General features: G+C 40.3%; 1 protein-coding gene across 2 annotated transcripts in view; it reads left to right on the top strand.

Annotated features, from left to right (window-relative positions):
- SHB (SH2 domain containing adaptor protein B) overlaps positions 1 to 27,034 on the top strand; it is a 60,861-nt gene that overhangs the window by 3,568 nt on the left and 30,259 nt on the right. For both annotated transcript variants that reach the window (XM_082301873.1, XM_082301872.1), the window contains exon 2: positions 12,189 to 12,306. In XM_082301873.1, coding sequence (XP_082157999.1) covers positions 12,189 to 12,306 — 118 coding nt within the window. The remainder of the gene's footprint in view (positions 1 to 12,188; positions 12,307 to 27,034) is intronic.

Below are 27,034 nucleotides of genomic sequence, written 5' to 3'. Positions count from 1 at the left end.
AAACCCAAATTGCCATGCACCTTTTAATAGCGAGGTGACTAACCTCTGCAACAGATGCCCAATGAGATTCATCATTTCTAGATGTCTTTGAATTCAAATTGTTGGGTGGATTTTTTTTATTGGGTAATACAATTAAGTGGGTTTGGGAACTTGAAATGTGATGTTTACCTTCAGACAAGGGAGAGCAGGCTATGCTAGAAATCATGGCTGAAGCAGCTCAGATCCTCCAGTATGGTGGGTAAAAAAATTATTGGCTTCCGTCTTTAGTGCTGGCTTGTGAAAACTTAACTTATTTGCTTGCCACAGAGGAGCTAGGGAGTGTGGGCAAGTTGAAACAACATGTGGTTGTATACTGGATCAATCTGGCATCTCCTGTATTTGTATAAGAATAAACACAAGACTTGGTTTAAGACCAACTCAATAGGCAAACCACTTGTGAAATGGAGATCAAAAGAAATGAGCTGAAGTCTTCCTGAGTGATTGTCCTCTATCTGGCATTGTGGTGTATGTAAATCCATGAAGTAATAACTGAGGGGGAAGTGTCTGTGTGAAAGGATACTTCATGTATGTTTTCACATATTACTTATTTGAACCTAATGATTTCTCTGCCTGGTTTTGCAGCTGAAAAACCTGGGACACTTTTCAAAGACAAGCTGTATCATACTTCCTTGCAGGAAGTTCTTAAGATTTAAAAGCTGTGTTCATAGTATATTGTCCTTTAAAGACATTTCTTTCATAATGAAAAGCATTTTGTGCTATGTCTGTTCAGTGGAGACAGAACAATGCAACAGTTCTGCATATTGAATGCAGAAGACACTGCAAGTCGCAAGATCCATTTCCACAGGTGTTAAAGACATTTTTGACACTAATTTCTCTTCTCCAGGAGATAGGTTTGTTGGCACAGGTTGATTACCATATCTGGTCATGCCTCAAGACAGGGGCTCTGAACAAATAAATCCCTCGGCAGTTACACACTTAAAATCCAAACTCCCTGTCCCCCACATGACAGTCTGGATAAACAGCAACATTAGGGTCTGGGGTTGTCTTACTTCTGGTTTGCTTTTTTGTCACCAACTGGTTGCCCTGTTGGTACTGCAGTCCATGTTGTAATACGGTTGTTGCAGTCCATAAACTCTGATCTATTATTTTTTAAGTAATACTGAAAATGCTAGCTTTGTCTGGTTTAATTATTATTAATGTACATACTGTTAGCTTCAGGTTGTACTGTAATCTCTGTTCAGCTTGCACAACATAGCCTTATAGTTCAAATAAAGTTCAACCTACAGCCTAACAATTCTAGCAACTTTTGTCAAGCAAGCACTTGGCTACTTTCAAATAATACAAAATTTTCAACAATGAGACAGGACATATCTGATACAGTAGAGAGTAGCTTGATTCTGCACAGTCAGAGTGGACCTAGTACAAAAGAACATGAATGTTGTGTTGTAGCAGCAATCAAGCAGGCAACTGTTCAACCAACCAGGCAACTGTTCAGGACAGCAGCGTTGCTGACTTGATGTACAAAGTTCTGAAAACACTATCTATGTGTGAGAAACAAGTACTTTTGCACTGGACTAGCAAAGTAGTCTAGCTTTTTGAACTTCTAACAGCTTGCATAAGAGTGATTAGACTCCATAAAACATTATTAATAACTTTATATAATTAAAATATTGTTTTAAGGTTGAGAAGATGCTTGTCTTATTTCTGTATATGGAAAGTCTGTGTTATATTTGATCTTTAAACTGAGAAAAAGTCATGTGCATTTAACTGAATCTTGCAGCTGGTATTTCAAGGTGCACTGAGAAAACACTTCAAAGATGTCTAAGCAGTGCTGGGATTACTTATGTCAGAGAATATAGAATTTCTGGAATTTAGAAATCCTAAACTACAGATGTATCTCCGTGTCTTATTTACATGTTTAATCCATTGCAGCAGAGTGTCAAGCTGCCTCTCCATACAATTGGTTCTACTCTGAAACAGTCTTCCTATATGCGGGTGGCTCCCATTGGTATATGGCTCTGTCTTTGCGTAAAAGAAGAAAGAAAATACTTGTGGCTGCTGGTCTTGCATAAATTGCTTGGGGAAGGCCACACATAAAGGCAGCAAGTTATATTTTTTCTGTGTATCTATACTGTTATAAGGCAACTGTAATGCATCTAGAAATGCAATTTTTTTCAGATATGTCAGTCTCATGATTAAGGGACTAGAGCAGTCTTGTGAACAGAAGATACTCAGATATGACCTGAGCTTTTGGAGTCTTGGTGACTTCAGGGCTTTTCGGAATGATGTGGTAGGCTCTTCAGTTACAAAGTATGCCTGGCATCTGCACTGTGTGCACAGCTTGGAACACTCTCAGCTTTGGAAGCCATCCAAATTGTCAGGCTTCTACGCAAAGAGAGGTCCAAGCAGAAAGAGACTATCAGGAAGGAGTATGAAGCAGTTGGAAGACATGGAGATTAAAGGAGGGAGTGGTGGAGTTCTTGAAGGGTCTGTCATGTGTATATCTTTGCAGTAAGCATATCAACCCCATTGTTAGAAAGTACCTCGGCTGCTGGGTTCAAACAAGGGGACTGACTTGCCTGTTCTGAACTAAAATATGCTTGTTGAACTATTTACTGGCAGAGTGTAACTGAGCACCTTTCATGTGGCCTTATTCTGTAAAAAGGCTAATACCTAAGCGCAAATGACTGTAAGGGAATGTGGCAGGGTGGTGGACCTGTGTCCAGTTTCCACCCCTTTCCATGCAAATTGTATATCTAATCTCTGGGAATCGCTTCCACTTGGCCCCCAGTGAGCAAGAACATTTCTGCATCACTCTTTCATCTGTGGATTGCTATGTCACATAAGAAGATTTTCGTAGAATCCTTCTACGAGAAGGATTCCTCGTAGAAGTTAACTTTTCATCTGTGAACCAGCAGTAGCTTACCAAAAGTGTTAAAAGAGCAAATATTCATAGTAGCAGTGAGCTATGTCCCTATAATGACACTTCTTTTGTCATTGTGTTTTTATCTTAATGTATTCAGAATGATAAAACCACTAAGGGCAGGAGACAAGGAGCATATATATTGTTTATATTGTTTAACCTCAAAAGGTAGTAACAATCTGGATATGGCTAAATTGGATCATGAAACAAAAAAACCTAACTAAAAATGAATGTAGTTTTGAAGTTTTCGTGGGTGGCAAAAGAAGACAGGTGAAAAGAGTCAAAATGCCAACAGTAAATTTATTGTCTTACAGGTTCTGAGTTTAAATAAAAGCAAAAACTGTATGGTGGATACCATGTATTGTCTGTGAAAGGATTTTTCTAAATTATTGAACTGAGTCTGGAGCAGTCCATCAGTGTAGCACTTACCATGTCTTCCATCTTCATGGGAACCATAATATCCACGAATGGATTCCAAATGCCTACTTAATTATATTCTCGGATCTCTGTGTCTTACATCTCTCTGGTGTACACATCTGCTGTCTGAGCTCAAACTATTGCTGCGGTAGTCTACAACTTTATTTAAGTGAATTTAGGTTTTCTTGGTACATATGTTGAAAGTATTTGTAAAGTTCTGAAATCTACATTATATGTATATACATACATAGATAAAATATGATAAATACTAACATTTAGTTATTATTGTTTGTTATTTCATATGCATAAATGTCTGTATTGCTGAGAAAGAGGTTGTGGACATTCTGTTTCTGGAGACTTTCAAAACTTGTGTGGGCAAGGTCCTGGACAACTTGGTCTAGCTTTGTTATTACCCCTGCTTTGTGCAGAAGAGTGGTTTAATTCACAGTACCACAGAAAATGCTGAGCTGGAAGGGACCCACAAAGATCATCGAGCCCAACTCCTGGCGCTGTACAGCACCATCTCCTAGAGTCACACCATGTGCCTGAGAGCATTGTCCAAATGCTTCTTGGACTCTGTAATGCTTGGTGCTGTGACCGCTTCCCTGGGGAGCCTGTTCCAGTGCCCAAACACCCTCTGGGGAAAGAACCTTAATCTAATGTCCAACCTAAACCTCCCCTGACCCAAGTTCCTGCAGGTCCTCAGAGATCTCATGGATCCTAAGTCTTCATGTAACTGATGTTCAAAAACTGCTGTGAAGTGTGAGTGTTGGCAACAGACTTACACTATGTGAAAATAGCACGTTTCAGTAAGGACAGTTGTGCAGGATCTAGGTGCAGGATCTCAGTCTCTCAAGCTGAAGTGCTTTTCCCCCTGAATTTGTTCAGTAAGTGAATGTGGAGTTAGTCTGATGATAGACTAAGGCATAAAAGGGTGTTCTGTAGCAGCATGAAAGAATGAGTAGGGCTCTGTTCAGATCAAGCGCATGTGAACACAGCTGGGCATGGCTGATCAAGAGTTGTCACTTGGAGAGATACTCTGAGGACACAGAAACAGGGCTGAGTACTGATGATGATCAGCAAGAGGAATGAATTGTACTTGCTTCTGTAGATTGTCCTCTGATTTTTCACATGTGTATGTACAGGAGCTGGTTTGGGTGAGTTTGCATGTGAACATGGAAGTACCAAGACTCCAAGCATATCCAAAACAGCACTACACGGTTCTGTTACAACAGTGGGGCCACCATAAATGCAGCTTTCTTGCTACTGCATGATAGCACACGTATTACCTGCAGATTTTCTTCAAAACTGTCCAGGTGAGGAAAGAGGCGTGTATTACACTATTTTACATATCCAACTTTAGGTAAACTTGCAATCCAACTGTTAGCATTAGGACTGTTGTAACATATATGTGAAAGTGAAACCTTCTATAGTCTGAATAGGGTTGTGCAATTTGTTATGATTCAAAGTGCATTCTAATTATAAATAAGAAATTAGGCACAGCAATAACTGTATGGGAACTCATGTAAGTATTTTAGCCTGATGAATGAGGAGAAAGGATCTAGAAAGGAAGAAGATGAAGCTGTGTTTCTCTTTTTAAACATCAAGTTTGCGCGTAATCTCCTCAAGTTTGCAATCTGATCTCATGGCCAGTTTACCACTGTATTTGCTTGGATCACTGAAGAAATGTCTTTTTTTTTACAAGATTCTTTGCTCCCCAGGCTCACTGGCAATGGGATAGGAGAGATGTTTGTGTCTCTAAACACTTTTGTATATGTCTTTGCTTGTGCTGAGCACTACCCCATGGCAAAGGAAATGGTTTGACTTTTCACTTCTTTGCTGACCTGTGTCAGTGTAGTTGTATCCTTAACTAACAGTGTGCTAGGCACTGTTTGGAAGTGTAGGAAGTAATATGAGACCTAGCAGTTGAAACAGCATAATGGTGGATTCTGGCAACAGATAGGAAAAGACTGTGGTGCAGATCTTCCTGGATATGTCACTGTTTCTGTAAATGTTACTATTAAACAGTCTATTTACAAGGAAACAGACATAAGGTGTGGTTTTGAAGTAGTTGTGCATTGTCCAGGAAGTGTGGTGAATTGTTTTACAAAACATATTCTGCTAATGACAGTACATGGGATATGATTTTTTTTTAAACTTTTTTTTTTTTAAACTTTGTTTTCCAAAGGGAACAATAGCTGGTGATTGTTCTGTCCATCCTTCCTTCAGTAACTCTTGGATCTACTGAAAAATCCTTGAAGGTGTATTTTCAAATTTGAAATAGTTGAGTAGATGGGTCAAGGAAGCACCTGTTTCTTGCTGAGAGGAAAGCAGGTAGAACTGCATTTTTAACTTTGGGCAGGAGCTGGAGGTGCTGCATTGCCTGCCCTGTGTGAAGAGTGGTCTGCATTGCCCAATGTGAAGTAGTGACACGTGGGATAGCAGGGGACCCCAGTTTCTGCCTGGGAATAGAGGAGAGAAATCAAGGGGCAAGAAGGCAAGAACTGTTATTTGTATCAGCTTGTTAGCAGTTCAGTTCTGTCCCTGTGGGTGTGTGGACTTGTAAAAACTGAAGAGCAATTCACCTTCACTGAGCACTAAACCTTGTGTGTGGGGGAGTAGTTCTTGAAATCCTGTTATTAAATACTGTTTTGTGTTTTTTTCCCCAGCACCTCACTATCAGTTCACAACTCTCTGAGAAATTTAGGCGCTACATTTCCTAAATTGTGTTTCAATTATCTTTTAGGAGAGATGTGTCAGTCTCTGGAAGTCACCACTGTGAATCAGGCCTGTGATTCCTTCCAGGGGCAGAGCTAGTGCTGGTCTTTCCAATCCTCAAATTTGGACTAGAAGGAAAGGCTCTGTGCACACTTTGTCAGTAGACTAGTTCCCTGGAATCATACCCTAAATTTCTGACTTGTTAGCAAGATATTAAAAATCTTTGATTTATTTTTCCTGATTCTTTCGGGAACCTGACCATGCACAGATCACTCTATTAGCAAGTTTTCCAAGACCGTGAAATTTATTTTGACTAAAAAGTGGTACTTAGGCTACAGGGAGGATTATCCAACAGGTTCCTGAATTCAGTGCTTCATGGAAGAAAATTTAAGTGGAAGTCTTTATTAATATGGAAAACAAATCAAGACCAAACTTCACAGTCCTGCTGTATGCAGGCTGAGCTTTGTCCAGGCTTCAATATTAGAGATGTTTCTGATGTGTAGTTGCCTGAATAGTACAAGAAAATATTATTTTTAGGGAAACATCTGCTTAGGGCATGTTTGGGATGGGAGACCTGGAGGCTCCTTGGGAGCAAAGAGAGAAATTTGGCATTTGCCAAAAATTTTATGTGGTTGTTGTAAAAAAAACCCCAAATATACCCCCACAAAAACCCCCCAACCAATGCAACGCAAGAGCAACCAAACAAAATAACATCCCTCCCCCTCCCCCCCATGTAATATTGTTAATCATTGTTGGACACCATGATGATGAGATGGATAGAGCACCTCTTGTATGAGGAAAGGCTGAGAGAACTAGGATTGTTCAGCTTGGAGAAGAGAAGGTTTTGGGGTCACCTAAATGGAGCCTTCCAGTACCTGAAGGGAGCCTGCAAGAAAAATGGAAAGGGACTTTTTACAAGGGCATGTAGTGACAGGGCAAGAGGGAATGGCTTCACACAGAGAGTAGATTTACATTAGATTTTAGGAGGAAGCTCTTTTCTGTAAGGGTGGTGAGGCACTGGCACAGCTTTCCCAAAGAAGCTGTGGATACCCCGTCCCTGGAAGTGCCAGGTTGGATGGGGCTCTGAGGTGAAGGCGTCCCTGCCTATGGCAGGGGTGTTGGAACGAGATGATCTTCAAGGTCCTTTCCAAAGCAGGCCATTCTGTGATAATATAGAGTGACGTCTACTGTAGCTAGTGACTGGTCTTTTGTGAATACAAATTCTCAGAGATTATGAAGAATTTTCATTACATTGTTTTAAATGTGTTAACTATGGTGTTCTCAGAAACATTCATGGTTGCTAAATGCCCTTGCATTCTGTATGTCTGGTGACAGACACATGCTCTCATCTGTGATATTGGTGGACTTAATTGCAACTCACAAAAGTTGAAAGAGGAATATATGGTCTGCCTTTATATAGTTATTTAAGTATGTGGCTACCCATAGCAAGGTGGTTGGCAAGGTCCCTTCCAACCCAAACCATTCTGTGATCTAAATATTGATAATATAATAATATATATTATTTAATAATAATAAATCTTTACAAAAAAGTCCCCCCTAATAAATTCCTCAAAGGCCTGGTGGGCAGGAGAGGTCTTTTAGATTTTTTGCTACATGCTGTTTATCATAATTCCTTTTGGATTCTTCTAGAATAGTGTGTCCTTAATCACAACAGCCACTAAATTAGTGAAGTAGCTAACAGTTCTGTGCTGATGTTGCTGCTTTAAAGATAGCTTGATCTTCTGCATTTCCTTTCAATTAAAAAAAGGGATTATACCTACTTTTTCAGTGTGGTAGGTTCTCATTTGTTTCCTTCTTTTTCATTCCCTTTAAAATGTTGGGTTTAGTCAGAGAGAGATACCTGTGAAATTATGCATTTAGGTGTGTTCTTTGGTTTCTTCCTGTGCCTGCTTATGCAAATAATGCTTTTGTATATGCAAATACCCATTTAAACTTGTATTTAATATGATAATATTTGTCAGACTGTTTTTTAAAGGCTGTAGAAGAACAAAGACTATGCATCAACAGTGAAGCTTGCAACTTAGTTAATATATAATAGAGGGATAAACCAACCATGATCTCAGCTTGTATTTAATTTTCTGGGGGGTGGAGTGATTATTGGTATTTTGATCTTGTATCTGCTGATTAACTCTTTAGCTGGAGTTACGGTGTTTAATTTGTCAACTTTTTTGATAACTGAGCTGTACTCTTTTTCTATGACTTCTAACTGGCAACCTGCTAGGAAGAGCCCCTATGAGTGTTCTCTAAATCCTTATTGACTTCTTTTGGTCACTGCACTTCTATTTATGTGTTTGAGTTTCTTTTGCTTGATATTACTGATGCCTCAAACTACTACTACTACATATTACACGTATTAAAATAGAAAATAGTATAATATATGTATGGGATGCTATAGAACAGGCTTGTGTAGAACAGGAATCAGTACTTGTAGGAGCTCACAGTCCACTCTCAGAATGTAGGTCTTGCATTCTGTTAAGAGATAAGCCACAGGTCTTTGACAATAACCCTTACAAATGCAGCTGATTTAGACATTAATTTGAAATCTGAATGACTGCCTTCTGGGCATTCCTGATTGACGTGTTTTCATTTTGACAGATAGGACTCATGAGGAAGGAGGCAGGACTTGGCAGAGGAGGGAGCCAAGTTAAATGTGTCCCGCTCCAAAGGTCAGATTTTGTGTATGAATGCTGTCCTTAGCTGTGCTTGCAATACTTCAACATGTTGCCATTCCTCTTATTGTGTCCAGGGTAGATATGGCAAGTACAGCATTAGACCCTGGATAATCTGACTAGCTGAGACTTTTAGGGGGGATGCATTGGTAGACAATGGGTGCCATCCATTATCTTCTACTTCCTTTCCAGTATTTGTCAGTCAGTAACATGAAAGATCAATTTGTAGACCATTTGAATGAGTTTAACCATTTGCCTTGAAGTACACTAAATCAAAGGTGTGGAAGGGGCACTGCATGCAGGCCCTAACCTGGGATCTCCTGCGCTGGCCTTGGCCCCTGGACTGTAGAAAACAAATAGCTGAGACCAGTTTGCTGGGCAGAGGCTGAAAGATTGTTGGGAGAAATATAAACAAACAAAATGCACACCATTTCTGGAAAGCTAACGAGCTCTGGTGAACACAAGGGCACTTTGATTATCATACAGAAGGACCTGCTCCTACATGCCTGTGGGGAAGAGGTGACAGCATGGTGTTCTCACAGTGCATCTTCCCTGTGTGGCATTGAGGTGATTAAGATCATGATTTGCAGAACCCTGCTACACATACAAGGCATGTACCTGTGATATCAGTGAAGAGAACTCATGTGTAATATTGGCAAGCTTTTGCTTTCTGAGGATAGCATGAAGGGGTATGAGGACAGTGTATTAATGACATCTATCATGAAGCAAGTGTTTTTGTTTATTGGTACATGACTAGAAAATTCATGTACTAAGTACCGTCTATTTCATCAAAAGCTTTTGTTTTCTGTTTTTTTGTCTGACCTACTGCGTAGAAGCTTAGAAGGTGAGCTCATTAAGGTAAAAGTAATTTTTGTGGAGATGGCAAAAAGACTTGCAGAGTAGGAGCTCTTTTTCTGGTTGAGATCTCTGAAAACAGGAGAAATAATCCTCTGAAATAGGATTGTCAAAAAGAGTTCAGACATTTACAGTAAGTATGTTATAATAGAACTAGCAATCATGCTCATTTGAGGTTTTCAAGCCTTGGATTTGTTTTGAAAGAAGTAGAAATGCTTGAGACTTTCTAGTGGAGAATGTATAGCTGTTAGCAAGTATAGAAGAAATCAAATTCTGCCACTGGCCAGTTGCTACATCTAGGCTGAAAATTACTGAATTTAGTATATATGGAAACAGTAACAGTCAGCTGGGGAGTCCTCTGACAACTCAGCACTGTAAATCCGCTTGTAATGAGATATACAGTTCCAGGAAAGGTGGAGCAGACTGCCCTTTCTGCCTGACTTGAGTGCTGGAAAGTGGGTTTGGGATTTGCTGTGGGAGAGAGTTGTTTAAGTTGGAGTTTTTTGGGTGGCTTTTTTTGGGGGGTGGTCTTGTTTGACAGCATCTTTTATGTATAATTTTCCACCAAGTATACTTTGGTCAAATGGAGAAGAAATGTCAAATAGCTGTGATAAGTCTGCTTTCTGTTTCTAGTACAGTTATACTAAGGATTGGCAAGCATTATGTGTCAACGTTTGCAAAGGAGAGCAGCACAGAGCACATGCTACCACCCAGCAGCTCTTGACAGGATCAGATCAGGAGACAACATGGATGACATTTCAACTGCACCACTTCTGGAAATAAATCTGCCCTTGTGACTAGAAGAAATTACTGCTGCATGATACACATTGTCGTCTTTGTCTCAAGTGTGTGCAGCTGCTGTCACTTGATTTGCTGCTTGGGCATATGTTGCCAGACCGGGGGGAGGGGACTTTTTCCCTTTGTGTTAACTGTTTTTCGAAATAATGAGGGAGTAATTTTGAACACCAAGTGAAAGAAAGAATTATATTTTGCTCTTTCTATGATCCATGTCAGTCTGGTGATTTCTGGTCCAGAAGAAGCTTCCAGACACTTTAAACTCGGAGGGGAGGAAAATACAAAAAATATAATTAAAACATCAGTCTTGGTAGTAAAATAAGCAAAATAAGTAGTATAAAATTACAATGTGCCAGTGTTACAGGGCCTGAGTAATGACTCTGAAGTGTGTTAGATGTTTTGTTTCCTAATCTTAAGGGAGATCTCTGCCTTTCCTAACACAGTGTTCATTTATTCCGTGGCACTTGTGCAGGTGTTTGATCTGTGAATACTTGTGTGTCCTGTTTTTCTTCTCTGTCTGGTGGGGTAAGCTGGCAGCAGGAGACAGAAGCAGATGCAGCTTCAGTCTCTTAGCTGGCAGTGTACTCCTGGTTCTTTGTTGAAAAGATTGAAGCTGTTGGAATAGCACTGTGCTGTAAGTCTTACTAGTGCTGGTCTTAAAAATGTAAAGTAACTCAGCTGATAAACCCCTCTTAAACAGAGTAAGCCTTCAGGGCAGAACCCTTTAGGCTTGCCCTGCTTTGAGAGGTGAGTTGGACAGGGTGATCTCTTGTGGTTCTTTCCCACCTGAATAATTTTATGATTTTGTGGTGATTCTGGTGCTGAAGCCTGCCTCTGTCTGCTTTGTTTGCTTCAGATTCTTGCCTGCTGTACATTACATCTCTGTGCTCTGCAATAATTCTCATATGAGTATTTTTGCCTTTGCCCCAGTTTCCTTGTGACATCCCAGAAACAAAGATTAGTTCTACCCCTTCAATTATAGGGAGAAATGGTTCCTGTGACTTTAATTGGGATCTACACAGCATGCAATGGTTTTGCAGCGGTCAGGAGAGCATAGCAATGTAAAGTCAAGTGTGAGATTTTCTAACCTTCAGATTTTTTTAGTCTCCTAGTGGAAGAAGAAAACATATTCTGACAGATAATTTCTTTTTGCTGCCTTTTGTCTCAGCTCACAAAATATAAGTAAATATAATGTTCCTTTGAGAGAAAGAATGGTATGAAGATCTAAGCTTAGTCAAAAAGTTTTTGTGTCTTGTTTTTTTTTCAGGTAAGACTTAAAATTATAAGGCTTCTTATTAATGCAGTGAAAAGAGTAGCCTTAGAATATTTATTTTTAAAGTTTCTAGCAATATTTTCAGTTGTAGCTGATAAACCTTAAAAGCAGAGGAGATGAATATGTGCAAGGGAAAGTGTGCTTTTTTTTTTTTTTTCTGACTATTAGAAGACTTCTCTGATAAGATTTGCACTGGATTGAATTTGCTGACTGGTTGGCTCTTTCTAATTTGTCCATCCCAATTATTCCATTGCTTGTGCTAGTCAGAAATCTTTTTGACATGGAGTCTGCCCTTGTGAGGTTTCCGGTATAAATAGGAGCACACTTCTCTTTCAGTGCCGTTTAGTATCTGATCTGTGGCAATTGTGTATTTGTCCTCTGAACCGAGACTGTGCTTTGAAGATGGCATAGGATGCAGCCATGTGAAGCTGGTTTTATTTGCTGATAGGATGTCATTGCCTTCTGCTTTGCATATCTGAGTGGAGACTCCAGTAACAGTTACTTTCCTGTCTTTCAGGTATTGATAGCTGATGACTACTCAGATCCATTTGATGCCAAAAGTGAGTTGAACAGAATGGGAAAAGGGGAGAACACTGGCTATATGGAACCATATGAAGCCCAGAGAATAATGGCTGGTAAGAAAAGATGGTTGCACGTGTGAGCTCCAGTTGTATGGCATTTCACATGTCTATTATGGCTGCTATGAACCAGAAATGTCTTTGGCACGGAAAACCGTGTTTCTGAAGATGCTTAGGTAGGCAACAGCAAACGCTGTGGAAGCATTACATTTTCCTGCATGTGCTTTATACCTAAAAATACTGCTCTGTACCTCACTTTTAAATATAGATGTTTTTCACTGTCATGTGATAAGATGAAAAAAGTCAGAGCCATGGTAGTTGGAGTGTGTATTGCTCATCTCGGCAGTGTGAAGGCTGTTGTCTGTGTATGTGGTAGGGATGGCCAAAGCATGACATTGTGTTATTTCACTAAAAAACAGTTGATCAATTTGCTTATGGACTTTTTTCCTCAATCACATTTAGACTTCTTGGTGTAGGAGGGCTGCAGAGCTACATCTTTCTGTAGCTTCCTTATTTCCTTCCTTGCTTCTCTGATGTTTTTTTACCAATAATTAAAATGAGGCACTATAGGATGCCTGTGAGCCTTTAACTGCTCTTCTGGGCAGTGTCCTTCCTTTTCTGTCATGTAGGGAAGTGGTTAGTGGTGACATTGTTGTATGCCTTTGGACTATTTGAATCCCTTTTACTGGCATTATGCAACTCTATTTTCCATGTATTTTCCTTATCAGGATCAATATCCTACTTGCTGGCTGTGTAGTCTGTAAAATGTTCTGAGGTATGGGGCCATATATTTTTTAATTTGTGACAATTTGACCAGTCAACACACATCTTGTGCAGATTAATTGTACATTTCTTGGATTTGTACAGCAGGTCCTCTTTTTCTCATTTTGGGGTAAAAGTCACTCTTGTGCCCAGTTAAGTTGATTGTATACTTTCATTTTGTATTGCCAGTTCCTGGTTTGGGCCCTCAGGAAAGATTAGTCAGTGGGGGAAGATGAGGCTGTTGGATGCAAAAATCCTTTTTTCATGCAAGTGTTCCTATTTTTCTTTTCTTAAAGCATTTCTGAAGAGAGACATGGGAAATTACATGGAAACTGTTCTTGGGAAGTTTTCAGTACCTTCTGGAAGGGCTGGGAGTTTTTATTTCTCATTAGTGTAAATCCGTTCATTTTAAGTTGAGGAATTAGTCAGAAAAACAAATTAGTCCAAATAATTTCTTGCTCTTTATACAGCAGTGATGAGCATTTGTAATTTCAACTATGAAGTTTATAGTGCATTGGCTTGTTTCTTCCTGCATTTAGGACTGGAGTTTGTTCTCTCTCCGTTTCCAGATTAGCCATAACAAATGAGATGATTTAGTGGACAATACTGGATGGCTTAGCTGCAGTATGGGACAGTAGGTTTGTGAGCCATTGCAATTACAAGATACCCGTTTGCCTAATTGGTGCAACTGATAAGCTGTTATATCTGCTCCATGTTATTATAAAGGAAACATGAGGAGCTCTCAAAGATGCTTTATAAAGGCACTTTTGAAAATAGGGTTTAATTGATTATAGTGATAGAGTAAGTGTTCTGAATATGCATGTGACTGAGCTAGTAGAAGATGGTTGATATACCTGTGAAGATGCTTAGTGTTTTGAGATTCAGGTATTTAGTTTCCAGCTATCTTGTCCTAATGTGGTTAGAGAAGGTCTCCCCATAAACCTCCATGACATCAGGTTATGTTGAGTATATGCAAGCATGTAGTTTTATGTGTGGGGATTTTTTTATTGCTCAGGTGTTGCCTTTGCACTTTACTTGATAAATGAAAATCCAAAGGCATCTTGTTGGAGAGTTTTTAAAGGTTCCGTTCGTATTTACTGAATGAGTTCTATTATCTACCTGCTGCTTCTGAAGAAGACCTTTTGACTGAAGGTTGACTTGCCTCAAAATATTTACTACTTTGTTGTGTTTGTTAGTTTTGTTGGCTGATGAATAGAAGCACATGAGATGGCTGTTTAGCCTGACTAATCTGATGAAGTCCTTCTGATTGCATTTAACATGGCTTAATCCTAAAGAGAGGGAATTTGCATACTCCAGTGGAATGCACTGTAGGAGAGCCAGAAAATAAAACAGCCTTTTATCACTTATTCTGTGTTTACTGCTGTACACTAACTCTTGTACTCTGGGAACACAGTGTAAGGGAGTTGAAATAGGACCCTGAAACTTTTGTGCATACTACATGCTCCTTCAGTTAGTGGAGGATTAGACAAAAGCAGGTGTCCATATGAAATAAGACCCTATGATTTCAATATGAGAAAGTATGCTTAGAAATGCATGGTGTCTGAAATAACTAATATTTTTATTCAGAGCTTGTCCTTTCTCCCTAAAAGTTCTGTGTTTTTGCAGTTGTCAGGCAATTTGTTCTGAACTGATGTTTAGTTTAAAAAAAAAAGGGAGTCCCTGAGTTGATTTATTGCAATTAATTATTAAATGGTCTATCTGTTTCCATGTTGTCTGTGGTTAGAATTGGGTTAAGTCAGGCTTGAAGTGTCTTCTGCTGATAGTGCCCCCCAAAAATACTGTCTCCCCAGACTTGTAGTCGTGATGACTGAAAAATAGCAACCTCTGTGACAAGGTTTGGAAAGACTTCTCAGAGAAAGACTTGACCTGAGGCTAAGGTGGAGTGTGTTGATAATGAATGCATGTTGATAAGAAGCTATCATCTCTTGTCAGCCAAACACATCTGCTGTGGTATTGATATTCATAAGTGTCTGTTCTATCTTCAAGAAGACCATGCCAAAGGTTCACAGAGAATCCCTGGCAGTCCAGTTCCTGAAGTGCTGTGTGGTGAGAGTCTCAACTTGGCTGGGTGTGCACCCAAAGCCACAGCGACAGTGGTTGCATCTTTGCCTTGTCCACAATCTGTTTGGAGATTTGATGTCCCAGAGTAACTACATATGTATAAAGGAAGTTCTCTGTGATCTTCATATCTGACATAAAGTATCCTGGAGTATGCATGGAGTGAGATTCTGGACTGGCCACTATCATGCATGCATGGCAGCAATAGAGATAGCTAAGATGCTGATTTCTCAGGATCCTGAGTAGTAGGTGGACCTTACTATTCCCCTGGTGTCGGCCTGTAGCTGCTGCAGTGACATGTGGCCTGTCACAGAAAGAAACCTGTGCTGCTTTACCTAGACTGTAACCAGGCATGACTGTTTGAATCAGATGTAGGAGGATGTTCTTGCTTGAGACGGAGTTCACCAGAGAAGCAGTGGTTGGAGATGCTGCATTTGAACAGAAGTGAATGGCTGAGACACTGTCAGGTCAGACTGCTGGTGACCATAGCATCCAGGCTTCTCTGTCATGCATTGCTCTCAAGGAATGTTAGGGGAAGAGAAGTTAGGTTCCACCTGAGTATTTACTGCCATCAGCCTGAACTGAATGTCAAATCCTGGAGATGGGTCTGTTTTTTTTCTGTGGTAAGACCTTTCCTGAGAGGAGAAAAGGTTTCCTCAGTTCATGGATATGACTATGGCTATGATTCGGGAAAATGTGTGCAATTTTTTGCCTTTAAAATCCGTTAAAAGTCATAAGGCCCTATTCTTGCCATAGCCTTACAGGCATGCCTTTCCTCTTTCTCCTGACAGCTGTGCGTGTTGACACAGCTCTTCCAGGCATCTCTGCATTTCAGAAGGAATTAACACCAGTCCTCAGATTGCATCAAACATTTGCAGTCGAATGCCAGATCAAGGTTGTCTATACCACAGCCTTCTGTGTGCTGCATCATAGAGCGCATCTAAAGCTTGCCCTTGGAGAAGGATCGCATTTTGGATCATCATTCAGATTTGGAGATATGCTGTCAGGCAAGTTGTTGCACAAAGAACTGTGTCATTTTAAGGTATGATAAGGAATACTGGCTCCAAGAACAAGATAATAAAGTGCATCTGTTATCCTTCTTGGTGCTTGGATTTGAAAAGAGCCCTTTGCTTCCAAAAGGAGATATTTTGTGCCCTGAGTAAGCTCTGAAGTTACTCTGATCAGAACAGCTTATTACCTCTTGAGTGTGAGGTGCTGAGCATGATACATACTATAAGGTAAAATTCAGCTTACTTAAACAACAGTAAAATTAAGGTCATTTTAAGTCTCAAAATAATTTGGAACTACATCATCAAAAATGGCTGGGTAAGGGGCAGGGGAGGTGGGGCTGTTTGGTGAGAGAGGAAGTAGAACACATTGTTGGGATATGATGCCTACCATGACAAATGTGTGTTGGCAAAATCACATCTGTCTTTTCTGGATCACAAATTGTGTCTTCTGTTCTCTAGAATGGTTAGGGAAGGAGAGATAGGGAAGCCTAAGCCCTTGAGTTAGGAGAATGATTTGAAAGTTGAGTTAAGCATGTGGTGCCTCAGTGCCTTGATTTCTTGGAGACCTAGGGATGCCTCAGGTCTGTGCCCTGGCTGTTTTGATGTACCTCATGTTTTTCCTTTGCTTTTATAGGTATGACCTAGGACTGTGCCAGGGACATCAGCCAGAGACATTATGGGGTTCTGGCCTCTAGTTCATGCACCTGCCTCAAGGATGTGGTAGCCAGGGAGAAAACCCTCCTCTTGTGTCTCAGAATTCTGAAGAATTAAAAGGGTAGCATTTATGAAAACAGTTACTTTCCCTGAGATGTAACATACCGTGTGGTATCCTCATGGAACAAATCCTGTGTTATGTACAGACTTAAGAAGGCTAATAGTCATAGCACTATTGATAAGATATATGCTGTGCCTCTGTTCTGATCAGGGTAACTTTAGAGGTTACTCAGGGCATAAAATATCTCTTTTTGGACAGCCAAAGTAGGTGTTTCAGTAAGAAGAAATTAAATTTGTTGTTGATGCATTTCTCACAGCAGTTTAGTCACACATTTGTCCTAGGGGCTGGGCATGTTGGATCTTGCAGGTGGGATGTGCTAACCCATGACATCAGGGAAAGTACTCAATGTGCATTTGGTGAGTCCCAAATCAACACAGAAGCATGATGCCACTACTACTTGAAGACTGGAATATCTAAGTAAGTCACAAGAAGACTTCTGGCCATAAATAGAAAGCTGAGTTCAAGTTTCAAACTGAATAGTTGAATTTGTGTGCATGCTCCCGGGCTAGGTGAATGATATGGCAGAAGAATCTGTGTACTGGACCTGAAGAGCTGGAATCTATTCCTAGGGATGCTCTAGAGCATTAGGATCATGGTACAGAGATACTTGTTTTCTTGCCTGTGTTGTTCAATGTGTTCATCAACCTGAGCAACAACACATTTGCAGTACCAGCAGAAGTGAACATAAACTAAGGGAAATGTGTGATGAGGAAGGGCAGGGTTTTCATCTAGAGGGGCTTTAATGAGTGTGAGCATTTTGCCAACAGGAGCTTTTTAAAAATTAAATGAGGGGATATTAGAGAGAATTCCAAAGGAAAAATCGCAGCTTTGTTCCTAGGCTCACAGCATTAGCATCCTCTTCCTTTCTTCTTTTTCTGTGTATTTATCTTCCTGTCTCTGTATGCGTCATCCTGACTGTGCAGTAGAACAGCAGTGAGCAAGTCTAACTAGCTCACACTTAGAGATTTTGTGCTTGGCCTTCTTTCCCTGAGGATGCAAAAAGCTAAGACTCCTCTCCAGGTGCAGACAGTGCTAGAAGAGTAAATGCCTTCCTGCACTTCACTGCTTCTTTCTAGGGACTGAGGTAAGAGTCCGTGGCTGCATCACATTGGAATCTCTTTATGCATGACAGGCAGCCTAGCAAAAACAGTGCACCTGCCTTAACTGTGAGCTTCCCATGGACATGCTGGGAGAAGTAGCTCCGTCTTCATGCACAGAAATGCTGGGAGTATGGAGAAAACAGCATTCCCATGAACCTGCACCTACTTCAAAAGGTCTTGGGTGTCAGTTTCCCTTGTAACTAGAAAGGCTGTTTTTTTGTTCAGACATGTAACTTCATCTGAATAGTCACTACAGCACACTGGTGATGAGTCAGATCTTGTAAAATTCTTTACCAGGTGTCCTCTGGCATGTTGCTTGTTGGCACTGAGTTTACAAACTGCAAGACAAAAAGAGCCATAACTACTTTGATAAAGGCTTTGGTTAGTATGTCTAGATGAGCACGTACAGCATGGGAAGTTTAGGAAGACTATTTCTGGCCTGTTGAAAATCACTGAGCCTAGCAAGCTAACCGGATCTCAAAGCACTGTAGTGGCTCTGTGTAAGATTTGCTGTCTGACTGTATTTGAACATGGCAGACAGCTGTAGCCAACACAGAAGAGGCAGTGTGTTTGTCCACTAAGCTCAACAGCTGGCATAGTTTTCAAAACGCTTTAAGTTCCTTCCCTTGTTCCTACATTTTTGTGTTTCAATTCTAATTCTCTTTGAGAGTCCAACAATAGGCTAGCCATGACTGAAAATCAACCCAAAATGAGAATCGATCCATTGTCAGCCTACCTCATGTGGTATTGTGAATTCCTCACTAGCACTATGTTTATTGTCCTGTTTCCAGATGTGAATAGACCACATGCTGGTCATTCTAGTAGAACAAGAACTTCTTTTAAAAGTGTGGAAAAGTGCGAGGTAACTCTTCACTCTTGAAATTTGATGTGTATGTGCTCTCATCTCAACATTTGCAATGTGGAGAGCCACTGAGTAAGATTTGAAGAACATCAGTAGCACACGAAAGTAAGCTTGTGACTGGTAAGAAGATGGTTTTGTTTACATGTTGGGAGTTTCCTATAGAGCAGCACTGAAAATCTTGGGGAGCTCTTCCTAGAAGTGACAAAGAAGGGATGTCTGATGTGTTCCGAGCATTCCCATCATTTGGAGAATTGTGCTAGTGTTACTGTCACCTGCTGCTATCCTGTAGTGCAAAATTCCCTGCAGCCCATGAGAAGTGAGGACATATGGTCTGAACAGCTGTGCTCCTTCTTTATAGTGTGCTAGAGGTAGTGTTAATTAGAAACCTCCTGGTCTTCAGCATCTATTTCAAGTTGTTTCTTACTTCATTTGGAATTTGGACAGAGATTCCATTGGGCAATGATTCAAAGGAAAGAAATTGTCTAGGAACAATTACAGAAGAGAAGATTTTCATTGGCATTAGGTCTAATGTGCATGAATTGAGAAATGTTTGAAATAGTGCTGGATCTGCTTCAGCACAAGTCCTTACCTTCTCTGAGCAAAGCAATCAATCTCACATGTACTGTGAAACTGTACCAGTTTAGAAGCATGTCCAGTTGCCAGGATCATCAGTACTTCTCTTCCTGTCTTCATGAGCACTTTGTACCCCACTGATGATTGTAAGAAGATAAGCTCAGAAAGGATAGAGCCTATTTTCTTATGTTGGGAGTGACTGTGGTATGTTGTGATTGCTATAACTAGGTGCATAACTGGGCTGGAAAACAGCTGTGCATAAAATTAATACAATTTCTCTATGTTTAAAGGTGTCTCCTCCTGTAGAAAGATTTAAAATGTTCTCTATAATGTTTAATACTACGTTTAATTTAATGTTGGTTTTGTTTGTGGGTTTTTTTCCCTGTTTCAACACCTTCATCTTGCTGTTATGATTTGACATAGTCTGGAAATGGACTAAATGTGAAACTTGAATCACAAGCCTGAATATAAATTGAGTTTTTCACAGTTTCTTGACACTTCTTCTCATTAAGACAAACTTTACACCCAAAATAATGGAAGCAAGATGTCTAGAACTTTGGAAAGGTACATCAGAATTGTAGTAGACTAGTTAAGGGTGCATATTGAAGGACTGTAACTTCATTCATTCGATTTTCTTGCTCACTGTCTGATGAATCTGGCCTAGGTACTTCCACAAAAAGCAAAGTGAAGGAATGGATGCTTGGATGTTTGGGAAGGAGAAAGCAATGAGCTCAAAATGCTGTTTAACCCTTGCCTGCAGTCTGGAGGACTTGTGTTGGCAAAGAAGCAGTAGTTTCAAGCCACTTTTGATCAAGACGGTTAGTTTGACAAAATCTGTCTGCTTTCCTAATGCAAACAAAATGTGTAATGTGTGCAGGTGCTTTTTCCTTGGTGCCTACGTGTGCTTTACATGCAGCGTTGCCTGTGGCATAGGGAGTTATAGTTGTGTTTCTTAATATGCTGCTTTGATTCTGTGTCTGTTTTCACCTGCCAGTTATCACATGTCTTCCCTCTACTCCATCCCCCGCACCCCCTGATAAGTTTCAACATTTTGGGCTGCTTTTCTTAAGAATGGTGGTGCTTTTAATATTGGATGTGATTTGCTTGTCCCTTCAAGACAGCGATGTTTCTGGCAGCAGTTTGAGTAGCACTGAGGCCTTTGTGGTCCAAGAGGATCTGTAATTTTAGAACTCCAGCAGCTGTCTCTTGAGAAATACAAAAAAGAGAATAGATTCTAGAGTGAAAAGAATTCAGTGAAGTATTCACTGGAATATTGGTATTCTTTTGGCTATCAAGATGAAAGAGCTACTTGTTTCCTCATTTTGTGTCTTGCTCATCTGATCAAGTCCTTTTAATCTCCCTCACTTCTACCCTCCTACCCCCAGCCCCTACCCTCTAGTACCAGGTATGTTGAATTTGAAGGTGCCTCACTTCTCTGGTCATCTAGTGGGATAGAAAAGATGTACTTCATCTTGGTGCAAAGGATTCTCTTAGCTAGAATATGCCTGAACATGAAGATATATGGCCATTAAGGGATCCTCTGACTGTCCTGTAGAGATTTGTGTGAGTTGTGTAAATCCTTAAATTGGATAAAGTAAAAAAATGAAAGTGTTTTGCATTTTCCCTTGTAAGCAGACCTCTGATTCAATCAGTGTTCCATCTGTCCTTTCTGTGCCTGGAAAGGCTTAGAGGCAGTAAACATAAACTGAGATAAGAGGTTCATTGAATACAGTGTAAAAAATAATCTCACTATGAGGACAGTCAAGTTGTGGAGAAGGTTGCCTAGTGAGATTGTGTAGTCTCCATCCTTGGAATTTTTCAAGACTGGACTAAGAAACCAGAATCTGAGTAATCTTGTCTGACCTCGTAGCTAAAACCTGCTTTGAGCAGGACATTGAACAAGAAAACTTCCTGAGACCTTGTTTTATGATCCTGCAACTGATTTGTGAAAGTGAGAAGTGGCTGTGAGAGTCAGCATATCCCAGACTAGGTTGCTGGAACCCGTTTGTTTAGTCTCACTTGATTTCCAGCTTTCCCACCATGACAGTATGTTCCCAATACAGGTCCTTTCAAACTTTATCGCTGGGAAGACCGGACAGGTGACTGTGAGGCATAAGGAAACACTCTGCTGAAATGTGGCTTGAGCAGGGGCTTAGCCACAAATATTCCAGTTTTGTGGAGGTAACCCTAGATGGGTAGAATCCATGCTGAAAGCATGCTGTTGCAGCAAGGGAGTATGATTCCTGACAGCTGTGTTCACTATCACTTCTTAGGGGGGGAAGGAGCAGAGGCTGAACGTATGGGCTTCCAGACTGGCCTCAGCCTGTGTGTGCACTTGTGGTCTCTGTTGGCAGGAATTCTGGGTGCTTTCCAGGTGCAGGTGTGATGGAAGCATAGGTGACTGATACCATTGTGGTCTGCCATAGCAAAGGAAGGGAACACTGTAAATTCATTTTTGGGTCTGACTAGGAGGAGAGTTTTTTTATTAGGCAGGGGAACATCAGGGATACGTCTTGCCAGTTTATCACTTCAGCTCTCAATCTTCTCAAACTCTGGTGCCAGCTCTATTGCATCCTGCAACATTGCTCAAAAGCAGGATGCAGAGAATTTGTTACATGAAGAATCACCAGCGTATGAGAGAGGTAGGCTGTTGCTCATGAGTTTTACAGGGATTTATTATATGGAGCTGGACTAGTGATACTAGAAGAAAAAAGGAGATTTGCACTTGGGACAAAAAGTGATACAAAAAAACCCCTTGTATCCCTTGAAGATACATACATTTGTATGTATCTTCAAAATTACGTTTTGTTTTCTTTTTCTCTTTCCTCTTATTCTTTTGCAAAGAGGCTTTTAGCTAAAGGAAATTTGAAAATGCTTAAGAACAGCCTTTTAATAAACAAGCTAGTGTCAGGATGACAATCCTGGGAATAGATATTTCTAGCTGAACCTGGATTTTTTTTTTTTTAAGAAAACTAGTGGGCATTACATGTGCTGTAAGTCAGAAGGAATTTCTACCCTTTCTCTAGCTAGCTGTGCTCAGCTCGGAAGTCCTGCTTGGGGGTCTTTTTTCCCCCCTAAACTGGTGAGGATTTTTTTCTCAGAAGAACTTTCTCAATCATTCTTTCGTATTATATTCTCAGTTGCTCAAATCACTTTGGGTTTTTTATCTGCACTGTACAGAAGAGTTTAGCAAGCTCAGAAAAGCTGGTACAGGTAGTATTAGTTAAGCCTGTGGTAAAACAGAGTAGTTCTTTGAAGGAACAATAAACCTTTTCAGCTCCGATATTTTGTCATCTTTGCTGTGCTTAGCTTGCTGGTAAATGAATAAAATTTTTGCCTGCTGGTTTTGCATCCAGACTCTGAAAGTCCCTAGTGGCAAAATATGAGTGAAATCTTCAGTAAATGAAGTCTGTTTCTGACATCCTCTGTAATGTAGTAGCTACAGTTTCTCTTGTGCCTTTTTCAGTTTGAGAACCCAAACAAAGTGAATGTTTTCCTATCCTTAAAAATAAACAAGAGTTGAAGATTCAACCAGTTAGTTCTGTAACTTCTTTTGCCACAGAGACTGAACTTCTTGCCACATCAGTTTACCAACAGTTTAATGTGGTGTCACAGCAGCGTCATAAAATGAACTTAAAACTTCAGTGGGTGGTGAGAAACAGAGCTTTTGCACTCTGTTCATTTTATGTAGGTTGGCAAAAACATATAGCTTCATACAGCCAGATTTCTGGCTATGAAGATCTCTGCTTGAAAGTGCTCCTTTGGAGGAGCTCAAATATCTATGCAAACTCAGCTGTTCATTACCATTCTGGCTGCTAAAATGATTAGAGGCAATTGTCTGCAGGAGCAGCCTGTTCTTTCTGGCTGGGGTCAGGTAAGCCTCATCTGGTTTTGGTGTCTGTTGGCATGCTGATATGTGCATTAATTTCTGTTATCCCTAGTCGGGTATAGACCTAGGAAGCCTTCAGTGTGTTTCTGCTTGCTGATGGACTGTGTTGTGCTACTCTGACTAAATTTGTTGAATAATATCGATGTGCAGATAGAAAATGGGAATATTCAGTCTTCATCTGGGTTTGAACAAGGCTGTGCATTGTTCAGCTTCATGTGTTGGTTCCCTAAGGTGGGAGAGTCCACATACATCTAGTTTTCATGGAGCAGGATGTAGGCATGCAAAGCCGATGCTGTTGCAGGTTACAGTAACAATTAAGAGAAACACAGGTAAACCTGGGGGAAATTAGACTTGCCTGAAGGAACTTGGCTTGCTTTCAGTTCTGCATTCATTTTCTGTGGAGTGAATAACGTGAAATTCCCTGTGATGAAGCAATGCATTTTGTTCTGTTCTGGCTTTTGTCTTTTGTGCAATCTAACAACAGCTGCACTTGTCTGGGATGGGCTACAAGACAGAAAAGTGTGATCTTTTCCTAAGCAAGTCCTGCAGCAGCATTTATGGCTCTAAGGCAGCCTGAGATTGTCTAGGTGTCTGTGCTGATGCCTCAGTTGAAACAGAAAGGGAAGAGTGAGATGAAGTTAAAAAAAAGGTGCCGTCTTTCATATGTACCCTTGATTTTGTATGGTATTTTTGCTGAGTAGCACATACTTTCCTTTGGCTGTGAGATGCATCATCACTGAGAACTTGGTAGAATATAGAGCGTACCAAACGACAGCCTCTCCTAACCATTTTTTAAAGGATCTTTCTGTATCCTTCTCTTAAAACAAATAACAAAAAACCCAGCAAAAAATACAGACTTCAACAATTGTCTCCATGGGTGTGGTTTTGTCCATTGTAAACATTTACATGCACAGTGGTTAGTGGTTTAGAGATGCATATTGGAATATAAGAGTGTAACTGGAAAAACTACCAGAAAGTGTTGACTCAGTTGTATGCATCAGGATCATGATTGCAATGAATTTTTGTAATATGATGTTGACCTAAGTGGGAAATACCAAATATTGCTCTTCTGGATTTGTGGTGTTTCCATTGCAAGAGGTGAAAAAAAGTACTGTTTTGCAATGTTTGCACATGACTGATATTTGCTTTCTTAAAGCACCTGTTCCTAATGATCTGTGCTGAGTGCTAACCAGATTTATTTGCTGTTGTTACATATCTGTGTTAGCACAAATGCTCTTGAGTGATGATGTGATAGACTGTATACTGCGTACATTCAAACACTGCTTCTTGTTCTGTACTGTTACATAAGTCTTGTCCCAAGGGAAAACCCAACACACTGTAACTGACAGATTACTCTGCAATTGGGCTTTTAACTAGGAATGGACATCCAGTCAGGGTTTACCTGAGTAGTATAGTAACTACAGATAAATCTGCAAACACGGGCTGCTGAATATTGGCAGCTGCACAGCTCAGTGCAGACTATTGAAATCCTACAAATACTAGACACATTTCTCTTTCCATCATTTGCTGACCTACTTGATGCAATGAGTAAAGAGATCATAGGCCAAAGAGGATGAGTTGAAATATTTTCCCAGTAATTTCAGTGTTCATATCCCTGTCATTCTTTCTGTGCTGTCAGCTGTCATTTAATACATGCGAGGCCTTGGATTGTGATGAGTAAAATCTGTGATTGCATGTAATGACAACTGAACAGCTTTCTTTGTCTAATCATGGGAAGGTAGAATTCTAAATTAAACCTTTTTTTTTCCAGGGCTAAACAGCAAATGTAGACAATTTTTTATGTCTACATTATTGATCCTTACTGTATGCATGTGCAGAACCGTGCTGGACTTTTAAGTTTACATTGGAGGTTAGCATTTGGAGTTATATCTGAAAGCTTTTGTGTCCAAGAGTTGGTGATTCATCTTTATTACATGCTAAGGTGCTGATCAGAGTTCCTAGAATATACCAGGAACTCAGCGTGAATGACAGAACAGAAAGATTGCAACTAGGACGACAATTCCCTTGGGGAAAGCACGTTAAAGTGGGGAAAATTGCAGGAAAGGGTTTGATGAGCCATGGTGGCTGATCTCTGCTTCTTGAAACTTGCTGGTTGCAAAATGGCAAATTATCACTGTGGCAAATAATCACTGTGGCTGTTCCTTGCAGTGAACAGGAAAAAAGCCAGATGGTTTAGCATGCAGATGCAGTGTGGCTTTTAAGTCCTGCCAAAGGAGGAAACAGTACTGATAGTGCCTGCTCTTCCTGGAATGCTGGCTGGGGAGAGAGGAGAGAAAGAGCTCTTGTAAATGCATCAGATACTGCTTCCAAAGCTTTGACTTCTCTTTGTTTTCTTAGCATTTTTCTTTTCAAAAATTACTAATAAAGATAAAATAATGGGCATTCGTCATCAGGGAGGTTTCAGTCTATGTTTTGAGCTGGCATTTGGTTTTCAGTTTTTTAATCATAGCAACACAATCATTCATGGGCTGGATGAAAACAGTTCACACTTCTGTGTTCCTTTTAATGACGTAGGTACCAGGTCTATGGAATAAATCCGTTCTAGGAGTTACTAAGTATCAGTTCTTCTCCCTGCCTTGTACTCTCTAAGGCAAATGCTAGTCGGTGGCTGAATGAAGATAACATGTCTCACCTGGCTGAGAATACATCTCATCTGACTTTGTTAAATCAGATACGGCATTTCTTCTGGCTACGTAAGTGTACCACCATACTGTGCCATGTAAGTTGTACCTGTAGGGAACTTCTTCCCACTGTTTGTATCACAGGGCATAGCAGGGAGGAAGTCTGGAGTGAGGCGTCTATCTACTTACCCTTCTCTGGCCTCTCCCACATCCCTGGTAGGTCTGCGCTCAAAGTCAGTTACGTGCAGAATAGATAAGTCTCTTCTGCGTAATTCTCATAGAATTAAACCTCCAGCTATCAGGAAACATTTTGTCTTGTCTGTATAAACTCCCTTTTGCTCACATCTGGTTATTCCTTGCAATATCATCCTGAGTATATAAATATATATATTTATACTCACTAAAAAAAAAATGTTGATCAGTGCTTATCTCATTTGATTCTTTTGAGTAAGCTTTCAGCAAACAGAGACCCTCACAGGCAGACATGATGCAAGAAAATGTCTTCCTTCTATGTGAGTGTTGAAGGGCATTTAAATTACGAATGGTTTCTTCTTCCACCCCTTTCTGCTCTCAAGGTGATTCCTGTGAAGGTAAGATATTGTGTTCATGAAGAGCACTGACAAGGGCTTGAGGGGCATCAGTAGCAGTCATGAGCAGTGAGACTGACCTAACTTGCAGGAAACAGTCATATTCACTACAAACTTCTCTGTCCTGACATGGGACAGTTTTAGATTGTTTAAAATAGGCATTTAGACATTGGTTGTTAGGATGGCTTTCAAGGAGAATTTATTGTGTTTGTGCTAATCTTAAAGCAAATTTTTTGAGACACTACAGTTTGTGTCCTGGGCTGATGGGAACCCTTGTACTAACTGGTGTACACGGAAGCCCCAGAACAGCACTCTCTTTCCCAGTGGGCTTCCACTCCCTCTTACCACAAGAAATGAATGCTCTTTTATACAGCTTAGAAGTTTTGGAGTATGGAATGAGGATCTTAAATTTTGTGGTTTGCACTGTTACCTCTTGGATTGCTCCGTTTGGCCATGAAACAATGATCCTTGAATCCCAAAGGTCAGTACTCCAGACAGGTCAAGAA

The sequence above is a fragment of the Coloeus monedula genome, assembly GCF_965178545.1.
Source record: "Coloeus monedula genome assembly, chromosome: Z".
In the NCBI taxonomy this organism is placed as follows: domain Eukaryota; kingdom Metazoa; phylum Chordata; class Aves; order Passeriformes; family Corvidae; genus Coloeus; species Coloeus monedula.
This window is presented reverse-complemented; position numbering and strand designations above follow the sequence as displayed.